The sequence below is a fragment of the Furipterus horrens genome, unplaced genomic scaffold (genome assembly GCF_987537825.1).
Source record: "Furipterus horrens unplaced genomic scaffold, mFurHor1.1.pri manual_scaffold_2, whole genome shotgun sequence".
In the NCBI taxonomy this organism is placed as follows: Eukaryota; Metazoa; Chordata; class Mammalia; order Chiroptera; family Furipteridae; genus Furipterus; species Furipterus horrens.
Window position 1 is genome coordinate 187627808 of NW_028327172.1, and position 19538 is coordinate 187647345.

General features: G+C 46.8%; 2 protein-coding genes across 2 annotated transcripts; both read right to left on the reverse strand.

Moving 5' to 3' along the window:
• Positions 1–2804: 2804 nt before the first annotated feature.
• Positions 2805–7778, reverse strand: ZAR1 (zygote arrest 1). Its single transcript, XM_090268172.1, has 4 exons — positions 6852–7778; positions 5228–5320; positions 5073–5147; positions 2805–3026 (listed from the first exon to the last, which is right to left on the reverse strand). The coding sequence occupies exons 1-4, from the start codon at positions 7776–7778 to the stop codon at positions 2883–2885; spliced, it is 1239 nt and encodes a 412-aa protein (XP_090124298.1). The 3' UTR covers positions 2805–2882.
• Positions 7779–8639: 861 nt separating this feature from the next.
• Positions 8640–14374, reverse strand: SLC10A4 (solute carrier family 10 member 4). The gene is made up of 3 exons (XM_090268173.1): positions 13609–14374; positions 12607–12817; positions 8640–9666 (listed from the first exon to the last, which is right to left on the reverse strand). Exons 1-3 carry the CDS (start codon positions 14199–14201, stop codon positions 9154–9156), a joined length of 1317 nt encoding a protein of 438 aa, XP_090124299.1. The 5' UTR covers positions 14202–14374; the 3' UTR covers positions 8640–9153.
• Between the last annotated feature and the right edge of the window lie 5164 nt (positions 14375–19538).

The window sequence follows — 19538 nt, forward strand, 5'->3', positions numbered from 1 at the left end:
CAATAGTCATTAGCACTGTCCTCTTGCAAAAGGATTTTTCTCAAATCTATCCTTTGCTCCTGATCCTCTGCCAAAGTTTGCACTTACTGACAAAATGTATCAAATGCTTCACTTACTAAACACCTTATTGAGTTCCTGCCAATACCCAGTTTTTGCTCATATAATCTTTTCCACTAGCCCACTAAATTTATCATTTTTAAATAGTTCATAAAATAAGACCAAAAGAAATCTGGAATTTCCCTCACACTCTAAAACAGAAGGCCAAAGGGATTTTACATGATGTAGAAAATATTTTCTACTTCTAGGGGAAAAAAAACAGGTATGGTTACAACCTACAATCTACCTTAAATTCAGGAAGTAGTTACACGTTCCCTTGGAACAGACTCACCAATTCCAAGTATGCAGGGCTGTGGGAACTGCTCATACACACCAGCGTAACCTAAATGGGAGGAAATAAGATGGCAGAATCAACATAATTAGGATTGGGCTTTATGACTTTTTAAAAATTTTCAAAGTAATCCACTGTCACTAGCAAATGTAGGAAATATGAAGAAAATTAAAATCACTTCTACTGACATCCAGGGATAACTGATCTGGAGTGTTTCCTCCTAGCCTCTCAATCTCTTGCTCAAAAGAAGAAAAATCACATTTTATAAAGTTCAGATTGTATACACACAGCTTGACAGTGCCTTCTCATTGCTAGAATATCATCACTGGAACTCATGAAAAAGATGTTTTGTGCCACTTTGTTCAATGTCTGCATCCCCACTCAGTAAAACAGTTTCATCCTTGCTTCCCTCAACTGTAAAATAGGGTTAGTTGCTCCATTAGGAGAATTAATGGTAAACAGTATTAAAAATTTACCCATGTGTAATAGCCAGTGAATTTCTCTCCTGGGACCCGCTGCAGGTATCTTTGTACTGTTCTCATTCATCCAGCAAATGCCTGAGTGCCTCTTATACACTTGCATGCCATGAGTCAGATGAGTCTCCTGCCCCTACCTTCAACCAAAGCAATAACAAGTGTCAGAATGAAACATCACCTTCACCAACACCTAGAGTTCTTGTCACTCATTACTCTTTGACCCCCTCTCCCCAGCTACCCTCATGTTACCTGCTGTTTGCAAGTCTCCTTACTGGTTTGCAGGCACCCACAGTACAGCCAGAGTGAATGTTTGTCACTGTGCCCCACTATAGCTTTAAAACCTTCCAGTAGATTCTCACTTATAACAGGTACCTGAGCGAGATCCAAAAAGTCTTCCCAGTCTGGGCCTACCAGTCTCACCTGCCATCATGCCCATCCCTGCCCTCCACACAGTTCTACCACTGTGGCCTCCTGGTTTTCTGGCCTTTGCACATATTAGCTTAATCTGGAAAATTTCTCCTTCCTCGCTTCTCTTAATGCAATTCCTCCAACTTCAGCACAGCTGAAGCCCTTTTTAAAGCAAGCCCTCCCTAACCTACCTAAGTCAGATCCCCTATTACAGAATTAACCAGCTCTTTCATGTTACCATGGCAGAATCTCCATTTTATTTTTTAATGCAGGAATGAGTGGCCGTCTACCCTCTATTCTAGAAGCTCCATGAGGGCAAAAGCCCCAGATTTTTCTGTAGTAAGCGCAAAGCTGACTCAACTGCTGTCTTTCACACTTCAATTTCATAAGCAACACCTGGGGTACCTGTTATATGCTTTAGGTTTTCACCAGGGGTAGTGGCCTAGGAATGTGCATTTTCACAAGCACCTGCCTAGGTCCAGCAGGATGCAGGGGACCATTCCCATTGCTCTGAGGTCTCTAGAGACCTCAAACCCATTTTACATTTTTATTCTTTGCATTTGTCTACACACAGCACCCAAGAAGTTAACTTATTTGTATGGCACCTCTAAGGTAGTAAGGGTTAGAGGAGCTGATTAGAACATTGGAAAGAGGCATAACTAGCACCTGATTCCTATTATATGGTTTCTGTGATGGAGTCATGGCCCTCAACCCTGATTTCATTGGAATCCAGAGGCTCTAGGTATACTGCCATCCTTGGCCAGGAGAGCACTGGGAACCTGGCCTCTGTTTTCTTAAAACTCAGGTAGGAGCTATTAGGTGCCATTAGAAGAGAATCTGTATGTTAGATGGGAAAACACTTCCCAGTTATAGAACTGCAAGTCAATAAAAACAAGGGCTACAACTGTCAACTCACTTGAAAAATCTTTAAGTAGGAGGCCTATTTTTAAAGAGCTCCCACCTTAAGTCCATTCAGTATCTTAAACTGCCCTTAGCAACCCTGTTCCAAGCCCCAACTGCAAAATTGTGATGAACTCGGTTTTGTTGACGGCATGCCTCCCCACCCCTTACCCCTGCCCAGGAGTTGGTAATCACTAGACTGAGGTGGTCAGGATGCAGTGAAGTTCCCACCCCAGCTCGCCAGCCCCTTGGGGCTGCCCCCAGCTGTCCCTCACATCAAGGATGGCTCTGCGCCCACTTCGTTCAGAAGCATGCTTGTTTTAATCATTAGTTGGCCTCCCTTTGTTCAATTCCTATCTTGTTTATAAGCTTCAACCCCGCAGACCCAAATAAGCAGTAAATCTCACATCGGAGCCCCTCTAAATTTTTCCTCAAGTGACTAATACACCTCAGACTGGCTGCTCCACCTGCAGTGAACAGAGATTAATAAAGTGACAGGCCCAGACGGTTAGCACAAGACAAGGTCTCCTAAACTTTTATTTAAAAAACAAGATTTTATGCAATTGTTTTGCAATACTTTTATTTGAAGGCTTTGTGAAAAACACAGCCTTTCAGGAGAAGGAAGTGGCAGAAAGGCGAAGGGGCTTGAGAAAAGCTCACTTGTCTGCTCCACTAGCACATGCTCAGCGGGACCGGCTTTTGACACCCATTTAAATGATATATTTGAAGCTGAAAGTGCTGTCACAGGACAGGCGTTTGCCCTTGCATCTCCCACACAAATCTTGTCGATGGGGCCGTTTAGGGTCAATGTGGCGGAGTTTGACTGAGCAGGAGCATCTAGTCTGTTTACAACTCTGAAAAATCAAAGTGAGAAGCAAAAGGTAAACCCTTGGTCATTTCCTAGAACTTCAAAAACTTTCCTAGTCCATGCAAATACTTATTGAATGCACTCTGACAAGGCCCTGTGCTGATCTTGTTGTCTGTGTCCCTTGTAGCAACGACAGGCTTCAAAGTGGAGGGGGTTTAAACACTTGTCATCCCAGGTTGCACAGGGTTTAGTGTGGAATTGTGAGTTTCGTTTGAAACAGTTTTCTTACAGGAAGTCTTTTCCTGCTCTCAAAGGATGCAGAACAAGCAAGCAGGGAAGAGAAGGTAAATAAACGTATTGCAAAACAAGGATAGCTAATGTGTGAGGTTTGTGGCCAGTAGCAAGCTGTGGATCAGACCTGGCACCAGTGAATTGCCCTGCCCCACCCCCACCCACTGCAAATGACCTCAAGCTGAGGCCAAAGTAAAGCAGCAACTGCTGAGCCCATGGAAGGGTAGTTAAGCATCCTACTTTAGAACCTCACCCTACTCTGCCACGATCTACAGGGTCTACATAGTTTTCCATACTTAAGTTTCTCTCCATTCACCCTACAGTGATGATGTTTTTGACGTCGAACTTGAGCCAAGTGCATTGACTAGGCTGTCTTAACTGATCAGTCAGGCTCCACTAGCTGTGTGATAATTGGCAAGTTTAGTCACCTCTTCCCTCTTAGATTATCTTAGCCCCTCAGCATAGCACACAACTTCATTACTGGCAAATAAGCAACATTACCACGTAACCCTATAGAGTAAGCTGGGCAACTTAAGATTTACTTGAAAACAAATCAGTCTCCTTTCGCAAGCTCTCAGGCAAGACCAAAAACTTTAAAACCCCATGCTTACACTAAATACTTTAACTTGGATATATGCTGCATAAAAAAATTTGGGCAAAACAGGCAACCTTTACCACCTCTTGTTAGTGGGACAGGATCCTATTTGTGAGTAGCAAGTGGGGCAAACATTCTTCCATGTTGCCAGTGAGGTGCTGGTCTCTAAAGATGTTAATGTTACAGAAACAGGGGAGTCCAAAAACAAACCCTTGCGGCTGGGAGATAGGGAGCAGGAAGCAGCTTTCAGGATGCCTTTGCATGCCCGGAGCTAGTGGCTGGATACATTGTTGCAAAGATCCTCTTCACTTCCAAGACTCAGGAAGATGCGAGGGATCTTGGACTGTGGGCTGGTACAGAAGAAGCAGACAGAGCCTACGTAGGGTTCTGTGAATGGTCAGGACTGTTTGCAACACCCACTGCCTGAGAGGACGCAGGGGGAGAGAGGAGGCAGGGAGGAAGAGGGAAGCAGCTGCAGACATTTTTGGGCTGGCTCTGGCTCTAGGAGGCTCTCTCTCTCTCAGGCTCTCTCTGGCCCTCACGCCCTCACTCTCTGGCTCTTGTGGGCTCCCTCCATCTGGCTTGGAGAAGGGGTCTCCAGGCTGCTTTAAGAAGAGGCTCTTGCCACGCTGCTTTGAGAAGGAGAGGAGATCCATGCGGTTTGCAGGAAGAAGACAGTTTGCAAGGAGGCTGAGAATCCAGGCGGTCCTGCATTGAGAGCTGGAGGGCACCACAGCACAGAAAGGAGCTCCCCAATCAGAACTGAGTGATTGGCAGCTACTGGTAAAGCTGAACTGTGCCTAGGAAGTAGGGAAACGGTGTTTCTGACTTTCCTAAGACTGGCCAGGTCTGGGAGGGGGAGGCAGGACTTTGTGCAAATAATTCTTTTTCTTTTCACCAAACTCTGGCATTCAGAGTTATGATTCTGGCCGCGGGCAATCGGGCCCCTAACTAAACAGCCCGTGGGTTCTGTTTCAATCGGAGCAGCCCAGGGGTTCTGTTACATTAACATGAACAAGACTTGCATGGGCAGGAAACTCACACCTGTTTCCCAGTTGAGTATTATTTCCAAACTCCTGCCAGAAAGGTGTCAAACCCCGGAGATCACCGGAAACCTTGCCTCTTTTAGGAAATACATTCAACCAACTGCACCAAAACCCTCTACCACTACACAGTTCAGACACACAATGCAAACATTCAACTTACTTGGCAGGTAATATCCTCCACTCTGTATGGGTTGTAAGACTTCTGACAAGTTCTGCAAAACTGCTTAAAGTAAACCTGCGGGGAGAGGAAAAATTTAAAACAAGCCTTCTTGACACGTTTGTCAACAGAGATGCCAGTCACGTGGTATTGCTCACCTTGTTAGTGCCCTGTACGCACCACACGTAGGCACTTTCCCATCGGATGTTGCAGTCCTTGCAGTGGTAGTAGCCATATTTCTGCTCCAAGAACTGAACACAAGGATACCAGGAGTTAATCAACATGACGTCTTATTTTTTATCCTTCATTTCAGAAGCTGAGAAAGAGCTATATGCTACTTAAAACTGGCAACTTCGTTCAGATGATGAAGAAGTAGAAGTAGGGTCAGTCCAAATTAAGTCTCTACAAGGGAGTAATTAGATGAGCTAACGGCTTAATTAAGCAGATCAGCAAGCACCGGCCCCCCAAAGTTTATGTGCCTGGTTAACTTCGTTCATAAAGCAAATTAATTGACAAGTTACTGAGCAAGTGTTTTCCCTCAAACAGGCAAGGGAAAGCCAAGCATCCAGACTTCTCTAAACCTTGAGATTCTGTAGGGAGGCCTTTTCTGTCGGAAAAAGTCTGACTTCAGAACACACAAACACCCACACACACACGAAAGTCGTTAAGCTGAAGAAAAGGAATAAGACTGCATCTCGAAGTACTTTAAGGTGTTCACCCAAGATTAAGTTCTCTATGCTGCTAGTTCAGTTTCCACCAAACAATGGAGCTAGGAAAATCTAAACGGTGGATAAGCCATAATTCATGTGTAACATGAACTGAATAGTATTGCCTTATTTTTAAGCTTTCTTCTCTTCCAGTGAGAAACCAGGTGTAAACAAGTTTCTGAAGTTAGACCTTCATAATTGAAAGGAACCTGGGAGACCACTCAGAGCAATTTCACAGGTAAGCAAACTAAAGTTCAGGAAAGTTAAGAATGACGATAGCACATCGCTTATGTACAACTTCTTGATTCGGTCCCCCTTCTCCCCCCCACCCCCACGCCCCAAAAGCCCTGGGATGGCTGTGGAAGAGACCCAAGGACTACTTCCGGCCTCTTAGTAACCTGCCCATGCCTTCCCAGCCCTTTGGGGTTCAGCTAGTGTGAAGAGGCCCTTCAGCCTGCCACACACAACAGCCCAAATACTTGAGCAGCATCACATTTCTGAGTACGTGTGCTTTCTAGGATCAAGAGATCATCTTAAGAGAGGCACTACAGTAGCTCTCGCTTCCAGTAGAAGCTTTGGAAATCCCAGCAAGAATCAGGGGCGAGCTAATCAGCACCCCAGTAGTCGACCGACCGACTGTCAGGGCCTTTGCCACATTAAATTCGGAAAAGTGAGTGGGACTCTTGGAAATCAACTCTCCTGCCAACAATTCCACTTCTGATGTTCAGCTGGGTACCCATCCGAGATTACCAACAGTCACGGCCAACACTGGGCTGCAATTAGACGGTTTAGACAGCGAATATGCTCAGAACGTTACAGGGCGTCTCGACCTCGCTAAACTCGGTGATATTTTGCAGTCGCCGTCAACAATCAGGCTATAATTGATTTTACTGTTGGAGAAGGGATGACACGTGCTGCCGTCAACGGCTACAGAAAGGAGCACGGACCCCCAGTGCCTAAGGGGGCCCGGCGCCTCCCGTATCCGGAGAAGGACAGGGACCCGAACCCGGAGGAGATGCACACCTCGGGGACCCCCTGCGCCCCCGGCCAGTTCCCGGGCCGACTCGGGCCTCACCTGGAAGCGCAGGCGCTCCTTGCCCGGCTCCGGGCTCCGCGGCGACGGCCTCGCGCCCTCGGCGTCCTGGGCGCCCCGCGCCGGAGGCGGCTGCTCCGGGCTCCCGGACGCGCTCCGCGGGGCAGCCTCGGCTCCCCCGGCCTCCCGCCGCTCCCAGCTCGCCCGCCCCGCGGCCCCGGCCTCAGCCGCCTCCTCCTCCTCCTCCTGGGACTGCGGCCTTGGGGGCTCACTCCTCGCCGACGGCTCCGCCTGCTGAGCATCTCGGGGCCTCGGAGGCGGCGGCCTTCGCTCTCCGTCCGGCGCCCCGGGCCCCTGCTCGCCCGCCGCGGTCTCGGCTGCTTCCAGGAAGGTGGTGAGGGGACGGGAGACCACGGGCGAGTACAGCGCGACGGTGCGCGGGAAGTGCACGGGCCGAGGGCCGCCGCTCGGGGGACTGCCGCGCTCGGGGCGCGCGCGGGCCGGCTGCGGGGAGGCAGAGCCGCGCGCCGCGTCCTCGGGGCCGGCGCTGGTCTGGGGCCCGGGGTCGCGGGGCCTGCGCGGCAGCGTGCGCCGCCCCAGCGAACACTGCACCGACACGTCGCGACGCGGGTTCACCTGCACGGCCACGTCCCGGCTGCCGGCCCTGCGGAGTCGCGGGGCCAGGCCGGGGCTCACCTGCGACAGGAGGGCCATGAGCTGCGCCCGCTGGTAGCTGTCGAAGTACTCAGCGGCCATCAGCTGCCCGTAGCCGGGGAAGGCCGACGGGGCCGCCCCGGCCGAGGAGGAGGAAGAGGGCGCGGGAGGGTAGCCCCCGCCGCGTGGCCGCCAGCCGCCCGCGCCCGCAAAGCCCTTGCCCTTGGCGGCGGGCGGGTAGGGGTACGGGAACGAGTAGGCGGCGCACGCTGGGTACATGTAACCGTCCTGCACCTCGTCCTGCAGGGAAGCCATTAAGCGCAGCCCCAGCCGCTCCTGCCCGCCGCCGCGCCCTAAATAGGCGGCCTTGCGGGGGCGGCCCGGAGCCCGCCTCACCGCTGCACCGTTCCCGCCACGGCTCTGTCCCCACGTCCCGGCTTGGAAGGCTGCTCCCTGACCACCTCGGTGTGGAACTTTTCCACAGCAGGAGGTCCGCAAAAATACCCTTAGGTGTTCTGGAAGGAGGCTTTCCTAGCGATGCACGAACTGATTGGTAAATGAACTTGCCCAAGGGGAAGAGAATTCCAACCAGGGCGAGCTATCACCTGGATTAGCTGAGCCAGGTGGTCCCCATCCCTTGATTGCCCCCGGTGTCTGCACCGCCCAAGAAGCTGAGGCGAGGCTGGGTGCCTCTGGCTAGTGAGCAAAAATGCGAAGGTTTGGGGGGCTGCTTTGGTTGGCTTACCTATGATCTCAGGTTACAGGTTACTTAATTATCTCAGAGATGCTCCGAGAAGTCTACCCACTGAACCCTTTCAGGAAGCGTACAGGGAAAGCGCTCTGCTCCCCTGCAGCAAGCACGTGCTTTCCCCGACCTCACACTGGCCCCACCTCAAACTCGGACCTCGAGGTACAGTTAACTACCAGGAGGTACTGATTATTCTTCTTTGAGATGGAGAGTAGTTCTAGAAATTTTCCTAATCCAATCATCCTGCCAAAAGATAAATTGATTTCGGGTGTGTTCACATTACATGCAGAAGACCAAGTCCCCAGTTGGAAAGAAAATGCTTCGTTCACGTGAAAAATGTTGTCTGTTCATCACCAATAGATACCAGATCAAGTAAACAAATACATTAACATTTTTTTTCCTCATTTGAAACAGGTTTGACACTAAAATACTGTATTTCATTGTTTAATTGACCTGTTTGGAGATTTTTCTAAATACAGGTCAAATTTCAACATTGTCAAGTATTCATAAGTTGAGCTAGCACACTTTTCTTTTTTACAACAGTACATTAAATTCAACTATGCTTTACAAATATAGCTTGTTTTTTACTCATATAAGATACTGCACCAAAATTCCACATTTCCCAAACCCTGTTTTCTAAGAATTCACATATTTCAAACAGTCATAGAAATCGGTAACGATGAAAACCAAATCGCACATTTAACTTGTTCAGGCTTCACTTTGGCAGTCCCAGGTGCAAGTTATAATACGACACTGATTTGTAACTTGTGAAAATGCTTGGTTAATGTACCAAGGCAACCTTACAATGGGAAGAACAAAAATGTTACAAGTATGATAATGTGAACCAATTGTCATCCTTTACGTAAACCATATACACTACCACAGACTATAAATATGAAGTAATACTTCAGCCAGAGAGAAGCTCCTGTGTTATCTCCATGTTCAGAGAGAAGTCTGAGTGGTTTCCATCACAATTAAGTTATCTGCTTTCACTGTGCCATAGGATGTATCTGCCATTTCCTCTTCTTTTAGTTTCTTATAAGAAATATCTGTGTCTTCATCTTCATCTAGAGGATCTCGCTTGTGCAATATTTCACTTCCATACATTTTATATAATAAAACAAAAATGCCTGCTTCTGCAGACTGGAAAAGGGCATAGAGCAAGGGAAACATGTACATACTTCCTATGAAGCGTGATGGAAAGGCCAGTTTGAGAATGGCGGTGCAGAGCTGCACATTCTGGCTACCTGTCTCCAGGCATACAGTCCTCTTGCAGTTGGGTGGGAGATGGAAGAGCGTAGCTAAGCCGTAGCCTGAAGTGTAGCCTGCTAAAGGCATAAAAATCGCTATCACGTAAACAGTTGCAGGAATACTTGCCAGCAGTTCAGGTCCTAACATAGTGCCAGTCATTATGAAAAGGACCACCAGCGTCACTAGCAGAGACCACAGGGAAACCTAGTGATAGAAAATGGATAAGCAAATCGTCAAAAAGAAGACAGTTGAAAAGGAACTCAGGAAAGGAAATCCTAGGCTCTTGGAAGAGACCCATCTAGCCTGACTTCCCACACAAAATGGAGATCTTTATGGTCAAGTCTTTGACCAATCACCAGGTCAGGAGGCCTCCAGAACCACGTTGCACAGCTCTAATTGTTTGGAGGCCTGTCCTTGTGTCTGGTGACAATCTGCCTTCTCTAACCACAAGCCATTGCCATTGAAGCAACCCAGACCAGCTACTCCTCCAGCAAAACAGCCTTCAAAAGTTTACGAAACAGTTATCTGGGGCAGGCTACTCTTCTCCAGGCAGACTGTCCCCAGGCTTTCAGTCATAACTCTGTTTTTGGAGTTTTGACTGTTCTGAGCATGCGTTGAATTGAGCCCAATACACCAGGTGTGCTCTGGTGAATAGAGTGGACAAATAGACACCACTTTCCCTGAACAGGACCCCATGTTTTCCATAAGAAATTAGCTCTGGTTTTACACATGATGTAACAGGCTATTAAAATTTATGGAACCAAATGTGTGATATTTTTCACCTTCAAAATACTTTATACCTCAGAGAATTGTTAGCAATGTCAAAAGCAATTATTAACTCTTAGATTAAGGGAAAAAATGTAAACAAGATGTGAGGTGTTCTCTGCAATTTTGCAATTCCCCCCTTTTCATCTGCTCATGAGGAACCTCCAACCTGTAAGTCTCTAGTGATGCTTAGGGATTATTATAGTAGAAGGATTTTTAAATATATAAAACACCTGACTGCATAAAATAGCGTGTCATCTTGACTGGTACCTTCTACTCATTCAGAAGACAAACTGTGAATAGCAAGGGAGAAACCTAAAAATCCCTCTCCTAGTTCTTCAGACTGGTAATTAGCTTGTTTTTCTAAATTGGGGGGAGGGTGCAGATGAAGGCGTGTTTGTGAGGGAGATGACAGCACAACAGACCCAGAAGAACAGTTGTTGTTTCTGGATCCCTGGATGTCTGGGAAGAAGCCCCTTAGGGGTGTGTGGGACTAGCATATAGAGTACTTTATACTCTTTTCAAAAAATAGTTAAAATGTATCTGGGCTGGTTAAAAAATCTACCCTAGAGGATGTTGAAATAATTATTATATAAGGTACTCATGTTACCAGTTTGCAATTGGCAGAAACCAAACTATAATAAATCAAAACTTTTATTAAGTTTCAAAGCATTCCCACATCAAAAGCTTTAACAGAAAATCTGATTCTTCATTGTGAAAATATTGGCTCCAAAGTTTCCTTTACACTATTTTAAGTCATTTGGGTGAGCACTGACATTGAATGCTCATTTTAAAGCATTTGCAAAAGTATAAAAATGTTATAAAGCATATCCTGTGAGTGTGCTGGTTCAAGTTTAAACTCAAAGTTAGCCAGTCTTACAGAATTGTGTATTATTTAAATATATTTATCTGTTTCAGCATGGAAATAAGTTAACTGACTTTCTCTTAGAATCCTAAGGTTTACAGTAAATGCCATTGCATTAATAGCATTAGCTCAGTGATTAAGCTTAATATGTTCTTAATGCATTTCCAGGTATCTATTGACATTAAAATATACTATATAAAAATACGTATATTTACATGTACATATATGTTACATTTAGAATATATGTTTATTATAGAACACAATTTCTTTTACCTAAGCCTGGATATATATACAGAAAAAAATGCTCTATTTTCATATAAATAAAAGTTAGACCCTCTATATAATCAGATTGCTTTAGAAAATAAATTAATATAAGTAAAACACAAAGAGTATGTCTTATTAAACAAACATTGGAATGACTGACATTTTTCTCTTTGTCTAAAGGAATTTGCATGTACATTTTACAGTAACTGGTTCTGTATTTTATTTGACTAACTTCCTAAAATAAGAATCCTGTTCATTGTTTACTCTTATTTACTACTATTTTTGAATTTTCAAAGAAAGCTTAATTTACAAATATTTAAATATTTCCTGCAGTTGCCTATTACAAAAGCATCAGTTTTTAAAACTAAAACAATATTGGAAACACTGCACAAAATAATAGAAATACCCATCCTTTTGCTATCTTTAGAAACCATATGAGCCCTGGCTGGGTAGCTCAGTTGGTTAGAGTGGCCTCCCAATATTCCAAGGTTATAGGTTCGATCCCTGGTTAGGGCACAAACAAGAAGCAATCAATGAATGTATAAATAAGTGGAACAACAAATCTATGTTTTTTTTTCCTCTATCTCTCTCCCTTCTTCTCACTCTCTAAAAAAAGAAAGAAAGAAAGAAAGAAAAAAGAAACCAAATATTGCAGTGGGGAAGGAAAAATGAAACACATAGACTTAGTAATGGCAATATAGTCTGCATTATTTATCCACAACTTAATTTTATTTTGTGCTTTGAAGTTCATATTTTGTGCATTCTATTATATTGCTATAATATAATTTTTTAATTACTTTTGGTCTTATTAGTGTCAACTTATTTTTAGAAAAGCAATAGTCTACCGAGTTACTCAGAATTAGAGTTGCATCTTTAAAAAAGAGTAATGCATTTTTAAAATACTGTACATATTCTATTCACATTACTTCACCTGCTTTTTTTGTAATACACCACTTGTTAATGGAAAATGTTTCCATTTTACGCACTGCCATCTTATTTCCCACATAATCTGCTTCCTCCTATGAGTACTGAGTTCTCCTGTGCTGTTTTTAATAAAGCTGTCTTGAATAAAGCTAGAATTTTTTGAAATTCAAAGGTGAGAGTTATTTTTGTGACATAAACTTTTTTTTTTTAAGTTTATCCTTTTCTTCCTTGCCCCTCTTTCCCAAACTTCCTAGCATTTCAGCTGGGGTTCAGAGCACAAGGACTCTCTAAGTCTGTCAAATATGTAAAGGGAAGAGTGATGTTACCTTCACAATGTAATCAGCCACCCGGTTGTATTTGTAGCGAATGAAGACGCCCAACCCAATTGGGATGAGAGTGCTGAAGAGAGTCAGGGTGACCGCCCCTAGGGGCAGTAACTGCACCAGAGGGGTGTTGATCCAAGCTCGGCTGTAGATCCATAGACACAGGGGCATCAGGACCAGGGCAAGGAGCGTCGAGGAGATGGTCATGATGATGCTGCAGAAAAGGGAAGGAAGAGAAGTCAGAATGGGCTTTGAGCCAAAGGGCCTGTCTTGCACATAGGTAACCCTCTGTCTTGCACATTGGGTAGAGGGGAAAGGGGGAGACTCTAAGTCCCCAGCTTAAGGTCTGGGGAGAACCTCCTTCATCCCAGAGGAGTGACAAGAGAGCTGCACATCCAAGTTCAGTTGAAACAACCCCAGGCAGAGAAAATACAAACATACGAACAAAACCTCAGTACCGCTACCCCTGGCTGGGTAAAACCTATGAAATCTGGATGATTTGGAGAGCAAGGAACTTTTTTTTTTTTTTTTCATGTTAAGCCTTCAAAATACCCTGTTAGACATGGTAAAGCTGCTGAATACGTCTTGAACTCAATCACATTGTCCTCTACTGAGATTACTCTTTATTGGGACCAACTCGCCCTATTCTGTTGTGCATTTCCGGCGAGTCCTGGCTACAGGCTTCCCAGTTCTTTTCGCGCTCCAGTGGCCGAAGACCTGCACCGACAGCCCAGCCCCCAGGGTGGACGGTGAGAGGGCTGCAGATGAAACCCCAAGACCCTTAGAGCAGCTCCGTCCAAGTCGAGATCTCCCCCCGCAACCCTACCTCTTCGCCTCAGCCTTGACTTCTAAAACCCGGGCGTCAACGTCTTTCTCCACTTTTCTTCTTCCCTGTTTCGTGCCTCATTCTAAGCGCCTCTCCTTCCTCTCCTCTTGGTCTCGAACCCCCAGCTGTGAACGCGTGGGTTGGGATGAGAAAGGTGCCTAAGGGACACAGCCGCGTACCTGAGGTTCATGTCGCCGTCAACCAGCAGGGACATCAGGTTGGAGAGATTGCCGCCGGGACAGCAGCCACACAGCAGCACCGCCACGGCGGCCACCTCGTCCAGCGAGAAGACGAGCGCCAGCAGGAAGGCCAGCAGGGGCAGGAGGCCGAACTGGCAGAGCGCGGCCAGCAGCGCGCCCACGGGCCGCCGGACGTGCGCCCCGAAGTGGTTCACGTCCACGGTGCAGCCCAGGCCCAGCATGGTGATGCACAGGGCGGCGCCCACGAACACGTTCAGCCCGTGGTTCAGCGGCGTGTCCCAGAACGGGGGCTCGTGGGGCGCCCAGGGCCGAGGGAACGGGGAAGCGCCCAGGCTGACCGCGCCGCCCGCGAAGCCGCTGGTCGTCGGCTCCGGGGTCGGAGGGGGGCTGGGGCTGAAACTGACGCTGGGCCCCGGCGCGAGGCTGAGCCAGGGGCTGGGGCCCGCGCTGGAGGCGGGAGAGACGGAGAAGCCCGGGCCGGGGCTCAGGCTGCTGGCATTGGGCGACAGGGTGTAGTTGTCCGGCTGCAGAGAGGACGGGATGAACAGAGTGGCATTGTCGCTGTCGTTCATGGCGCTGTCGTCGGGAGGCTGCAGGTGTGGCTCTCAGCCACGCTGCGGCTCTCTGTCCCCTCCAGCCGCACGCGCCTGCCGCCGTCTGTCCGTCGGTCCGTCAGTTTCCAAGCCTCGGCTGCTCGCCGCTGACGTCTCCGCGGCGTCGGGTGCGGCGGCTGCAAGTCGGTCCTCGGCTGGGCTCGGGTTCGGCCGACGCCCGCTGGCTGGCACTTAAGAGAGCCCGGCCCCCAAGGGTGAACCCAATCGCTGCGCCCCCGCGCCCGGCAGGCCCCGCCCCGCCCCCGAGTCCCCTCCTTTTAATCATCAGTAAGTGATTCTGTTAGAGTGTAGCCAGGGGCGGAACAAAGACCTGACAAAGGACAAGAAGAAGAAAAAACCGCGCCTGGCTGCTGATCAAGTCCTCTGATGGGCTCTGCCTCTTGATAATGAAATCTAGAGACCCAGGCACATAGGGAAAGAGGGAAAAAAACCGCTTATCTATGTACGCGCCTAAACCATATACGCTGTACAAATAGTCTGCAATCCTGACATCAGAAGGTGGGGGGGCAGGGGCCCTGACTTAATATGAGCGGTTCTCTGGTAGGAAGGCGCACACTCCTTATCTGGCTTTAATTTGCAGACAAAATTTTTAAATTAGATTTTTATGTAATCATACTGGCGGTTTTTGCATAAGCCAGGTCTTACGCAAGTGCGAGTGCATTATTTCATTGGGTGCTCAAGCAGAGCCTGGCAGAAATACTATGAGGTCGACTTTGACATATAAGGACTCTGAGGCGCAGGGAAGCCTCTGTCTCATCAACCAAACCCACAAGTTCCTGGCTGAATGTGAATAGTGATATGTCATTAAAGAGAGCAATGAAGGGCTTGGCTTAGGAAAGGCTCTGTGAAAAAAATGTGTATTTTGGAAGTTATTGGCAGATGGGAAGAGGATATTTCATTGATCTTAGATTTATGACTACTATTGCTCTGGCATTAGGATTAAAGGACTGAACACAAATAAAGTGGTGAGATTCTCTGCTCCAGACAGGTGTTATTCCCCAAACAAATCAAGTTCTGAGTGCTTGGGAAAGGAGACTCAACGACGACGGTCTACAAATGGAAGGGACCTCTCTGCATACCCACCAGACAGCCATTTGCAAAGCATCTCGCTGTCTGGAATGACCATAAAGTGAGAGCCAGTTGAGTTATGAAAGCCCACATGGGACTGTCTAGGCCAAAGTCAAAGACCAGCGGTTAGTCTGCGTGGAGCTAAAATCCTAGAATGAATTCTTCCTCCTGGGAACTTGTTCCTATCTCCTCTCTGACCCCAGGGGAGACTGGCTGGCTTCCATTTCTCAGTGGTGGACTGAGCCCATGTGTTCATAGTTTCTCCACCACAAATCTCCTGAAAATGGTAGAGAATATGAAAAATAAGACTAAATTTGCAACATATTGCATTCTTTTTTCTTTTTTAAAATTATTCTTATTTATTCTATTACAGTTGGCCCAATTTTTCCCCCTTTGCCCTCCTCCGCCCAGCCCCCTCCCCCAGTCACTCCCCACACCGTCGTCCATGTCCATGGGTCATTCATACATGTTCTTTGACTACTCCCTTCCCCTTCTTTCCACCAGTCCCCCCTCCTCTCTGGTAGCTGTCAGTCTGTTCCATGTTCCCACACATTGCTTTCTTAATCACCAGTAATTTATTTCTTTTCCATTAGACTATAGTTTCTATGAGGGCAGTGCTTCTGCAAGCATTTAGGAAAATAACAAACCTCATCCTTTTCCAAAACACTAACAAGAGAACAACCAAAATAAGTTTTCACGTAGGCTTATGTAAGCCAAAGAAACATATTCAGGTATACAGTGAAACATGCTCTGCCCATGCTACACTCGCTACGTGAGTTTATCCAGGGAGACAGGCTAAGCAGGGAGGAGGCGCTGCTGGGGCGCAGAGGGAGATAAGCCCAGAACACACATGGTAGAGGATGAACTGAAGCCCGGCGGTACTGGCACCGCTCCAATTTGTCCTTTCCTCCGGTTAATGATGTTAAAATTCACAATCAAATAAGCAGTAATTACAGGCAGGCCAATCCATCCAACTAACTTCTCTTGGGGTTTGGGGAGGGATTTGGGAGGTGTTTCATTCAATGGGTGAAGAGTCAGAAGCAGAAAGGGATGCACTTGGTTTGTAAATCAGGAGGATCACTAGCCCAGCAGACCTGAGGGCTTCCTGGGGCCAGCAGACCTGTTTTCTCTCCTGGTTGTGGTCAATGGAAAGAAAGCAAATGTTCTTGCCTCCTCTTGTCTTTCCGATCTCTCCTTCCCTATTTAGGAGGAAACCCCAGAGTTAGGAAACAGCTCTTTCTCTAGCTGTGGTGATGAACTGCATGGGTCACTTAGCTTCCTCCCTTGTCTTCCCTTCACTCTGGCCTGCCCAGGAGGGACAGAATGCACAGCAGGAGGGATGACAGCATAGCTCTCGGAAAATATGCTATTTGGAGGAGAACTAATTAGAGCCTTGTTGCACACCATATACCAGGTTCCTATGAGGGTCTAAAATCTATTTAGAGAAATATTTAGAGACAAGGGGGAAATTCCTGTGATAAGATCCTAAGTGATAATTTAAAAACTGTAAGCATGCACATTTACTTATTTTTTTTTGTAAATTTATTAAATGTATATACATTTAGAGGAAATTTTCCCAATGTATATTATATCCTAGTGCTAATATTAAAAGTGATTTTTATTTTTTCTTTGTATTTTATGGCAGTTTCTAAATTTCAGCCATAACTATATTTTATAATCAGAAAAATATAAATGTCATGTTTTAAAGTATAAAATCCAGAGGAATATTTGGCATGAAAGTCTGAACAATTGAGGACCCCCATTATTGCTCACAGAGCATTCAAGGCAGGTTAAACCTGGAATGTCTGCATGGGAATGTCTGTGTGGTCTGATGGACCAAGCAGGCAAGAAATCATACTTATGGAAGCCTTACTGGTGGTGCAACTGTCAGACCTAGTAACTAAAAACACTGGGTGCCCTGTGAAATTTCAGTGTCGGATCAACAATAAATAAATAAGGTATTTGGTAGAAAGATGTCTCAAATATTCGATATTTCATCTGGCAACCCCACCTGGAGAAAGATGATGAGCTGTGGCCTCCGGGACTAAGCTTTCCACGCAGCTGAGAAACACTCCCTAAACTGCGGGGGACATGCCAGCTGGGGAAAGAGGAAGTGCACAGCCTGGGCTAGCGATGCAGTCCTGGAGAGGTGACGAGGAAACAGCGAAGCCCTGCCGGGTCCTCTGGGGAACTTGGCCTGGTTCTAGGTGGAGAGGAGGCTGAGGTTCCAGGTTCAGTATGTTTATAGCTACATTGCAGTTTCGTGTGACTTGAAGGAAGATGTTGATATACACAAACACGACAGCACCAGTATGGACGTAAACTGAATACTAACAGAAGTGGCCATGGCTCTAAAGGGGACTAGGGAGCCAGGAAGTGAGCCCCAAGCGGGACCAGAGGAGGAGAGTAGACTCCAAGGGTGTCCATGCAGAGGAAGATGTTGGTAAACACTCCAACCTTACAGGAAACACTTCAGGTCCCTTCAGTCACTCCAGTGTGATGACTCCTCCCCTGTTCTCCTGGGAGACAACCCTCCCTTTGGATGGAATCCCACCTTCAAAAGCCCTTAGCATCAAGTCTAAATGGAAGCCACTCCCCTCCTAAAGGACCCTACTTCTCAGTTGTCAGTGGCTGATTAAGGGATGGCCCCAAACCCATCTTAATGTAGAATTCCGAGTAGTCCTAGGCAGGAGGTAGATTTTAATGTCAGCTTGTGAGGAGAAATTCATATACAGGTAAAAGTGTCCTTGAAAATCCTTTAAACACCCACGTGTTTAAAGATAATCAGAGTATCATTATCTTTCTTCATGAAGGCCACGACAACACTGCCCATCCTCCATATTGAGACAGATGGCTGGTTCTTGGGCTGAGTACCGCATGAAGTGGCTAGCTTGCATTTAGAGGCCGTGTTTTATGAAATTACCCCCTGGACTGTTGCCCCTGGTTCTCAGGCCATGAAATGCTCTGGGAGCTGAGACTGGCCTTGGGAACAGCAGAGTCACATGTCCAGGCTCACATTGTACTCACCGTGTACCCAGCGTCTGGCAGCATCACCCACACATATCCAGCATCTTTCTCCTGCTTTTCCCTACTTAACTCTTACAGTTGAATTTGTGAAAGTTAAACTGTGCATATTCTGTGACTCCAGGAACCAATATTCTAGGCTCAGTGACTGATTCAGGGGGTGGAAAGTGATCCATCTCAGGCCAATTAGGGTCCTTCCCTGTGATTTTCTTTTTAAAATGAGAGCCATGGGGAAAAGCCCTTTCCTCTTCTGTTAAGAAGTTGCAAAGTTGTGAACCTAGCACCTGATCCTAACCGTGGTTCCATTTTATGAAATTACCAAACCTGGGAAAATAAAGCCAAAAATAAAATCCTAAATAGAGCAGATGAGAGGTGAAGAAAGAAATGCAGGCAGCACCAAGCCCCTGTTCAGGTCTTTCTCCAAAACACTCCCCACCTTGCTGGTTCTGTGGGCTAATACACCTTCCCTTTCAGCCAAGCTAGTTTAAGTTGCAACCAAAGGAGTATCTGAATAATAAGACCATTTTCACGAAGTGGGAAAAATGGAGCATTAATTATTCGGTAATTTTACGGCTAGTGCTTGGGTGTCAAAGGCTATTATCGGTGTCAGTGTAACTCATGTTCCCGGATTGTAGCCTCAAGCTCGCATGGCCAAGCGAAAGAAGGGGCCGCGTTCAGTTGTTGCACAAGGACAAGGAAGCAGCTGTTAACAGGTTAATCTATCATCAAAGTACAGCCCACTTCCCTTGCCTGGAAACCACCTTACTGCTACTGAGTATGGAGACTGCCTTGTAACTAACCCAGCTCCTGTGCTGAAACGATCTTGGAATCTGAAGGTTGGTCCGTGTGTGGCTGTTGCTTGCACACCTTCTGTTATATTATTTGAGGCTCTGACCCTGTCTCCTCACATGACTTTCTCCTGCCTATCCTGCTCTCTCTGATAACACGTCAGCTCTTCATCCATATGTTGTCTTTGTAAAAGTAGCATCTCGACTGCTCTCAAATCACATGGCTCACTTGTGCCCTCCCCGCCAGAGGCATCAGTTGAAATTGATTTAATCCAGGTCGTCCTCCTTTTTGTGTTACCCCGCAAGACTGCCCCAGAGGAGCCCTCAGCTTCCCACACAGCCTCTCAACAACTTAACAATAAGTATGTGCTTTACATGGAAAGATTGTTTTGTCTTTTCTCTGCTAATCTTCTGC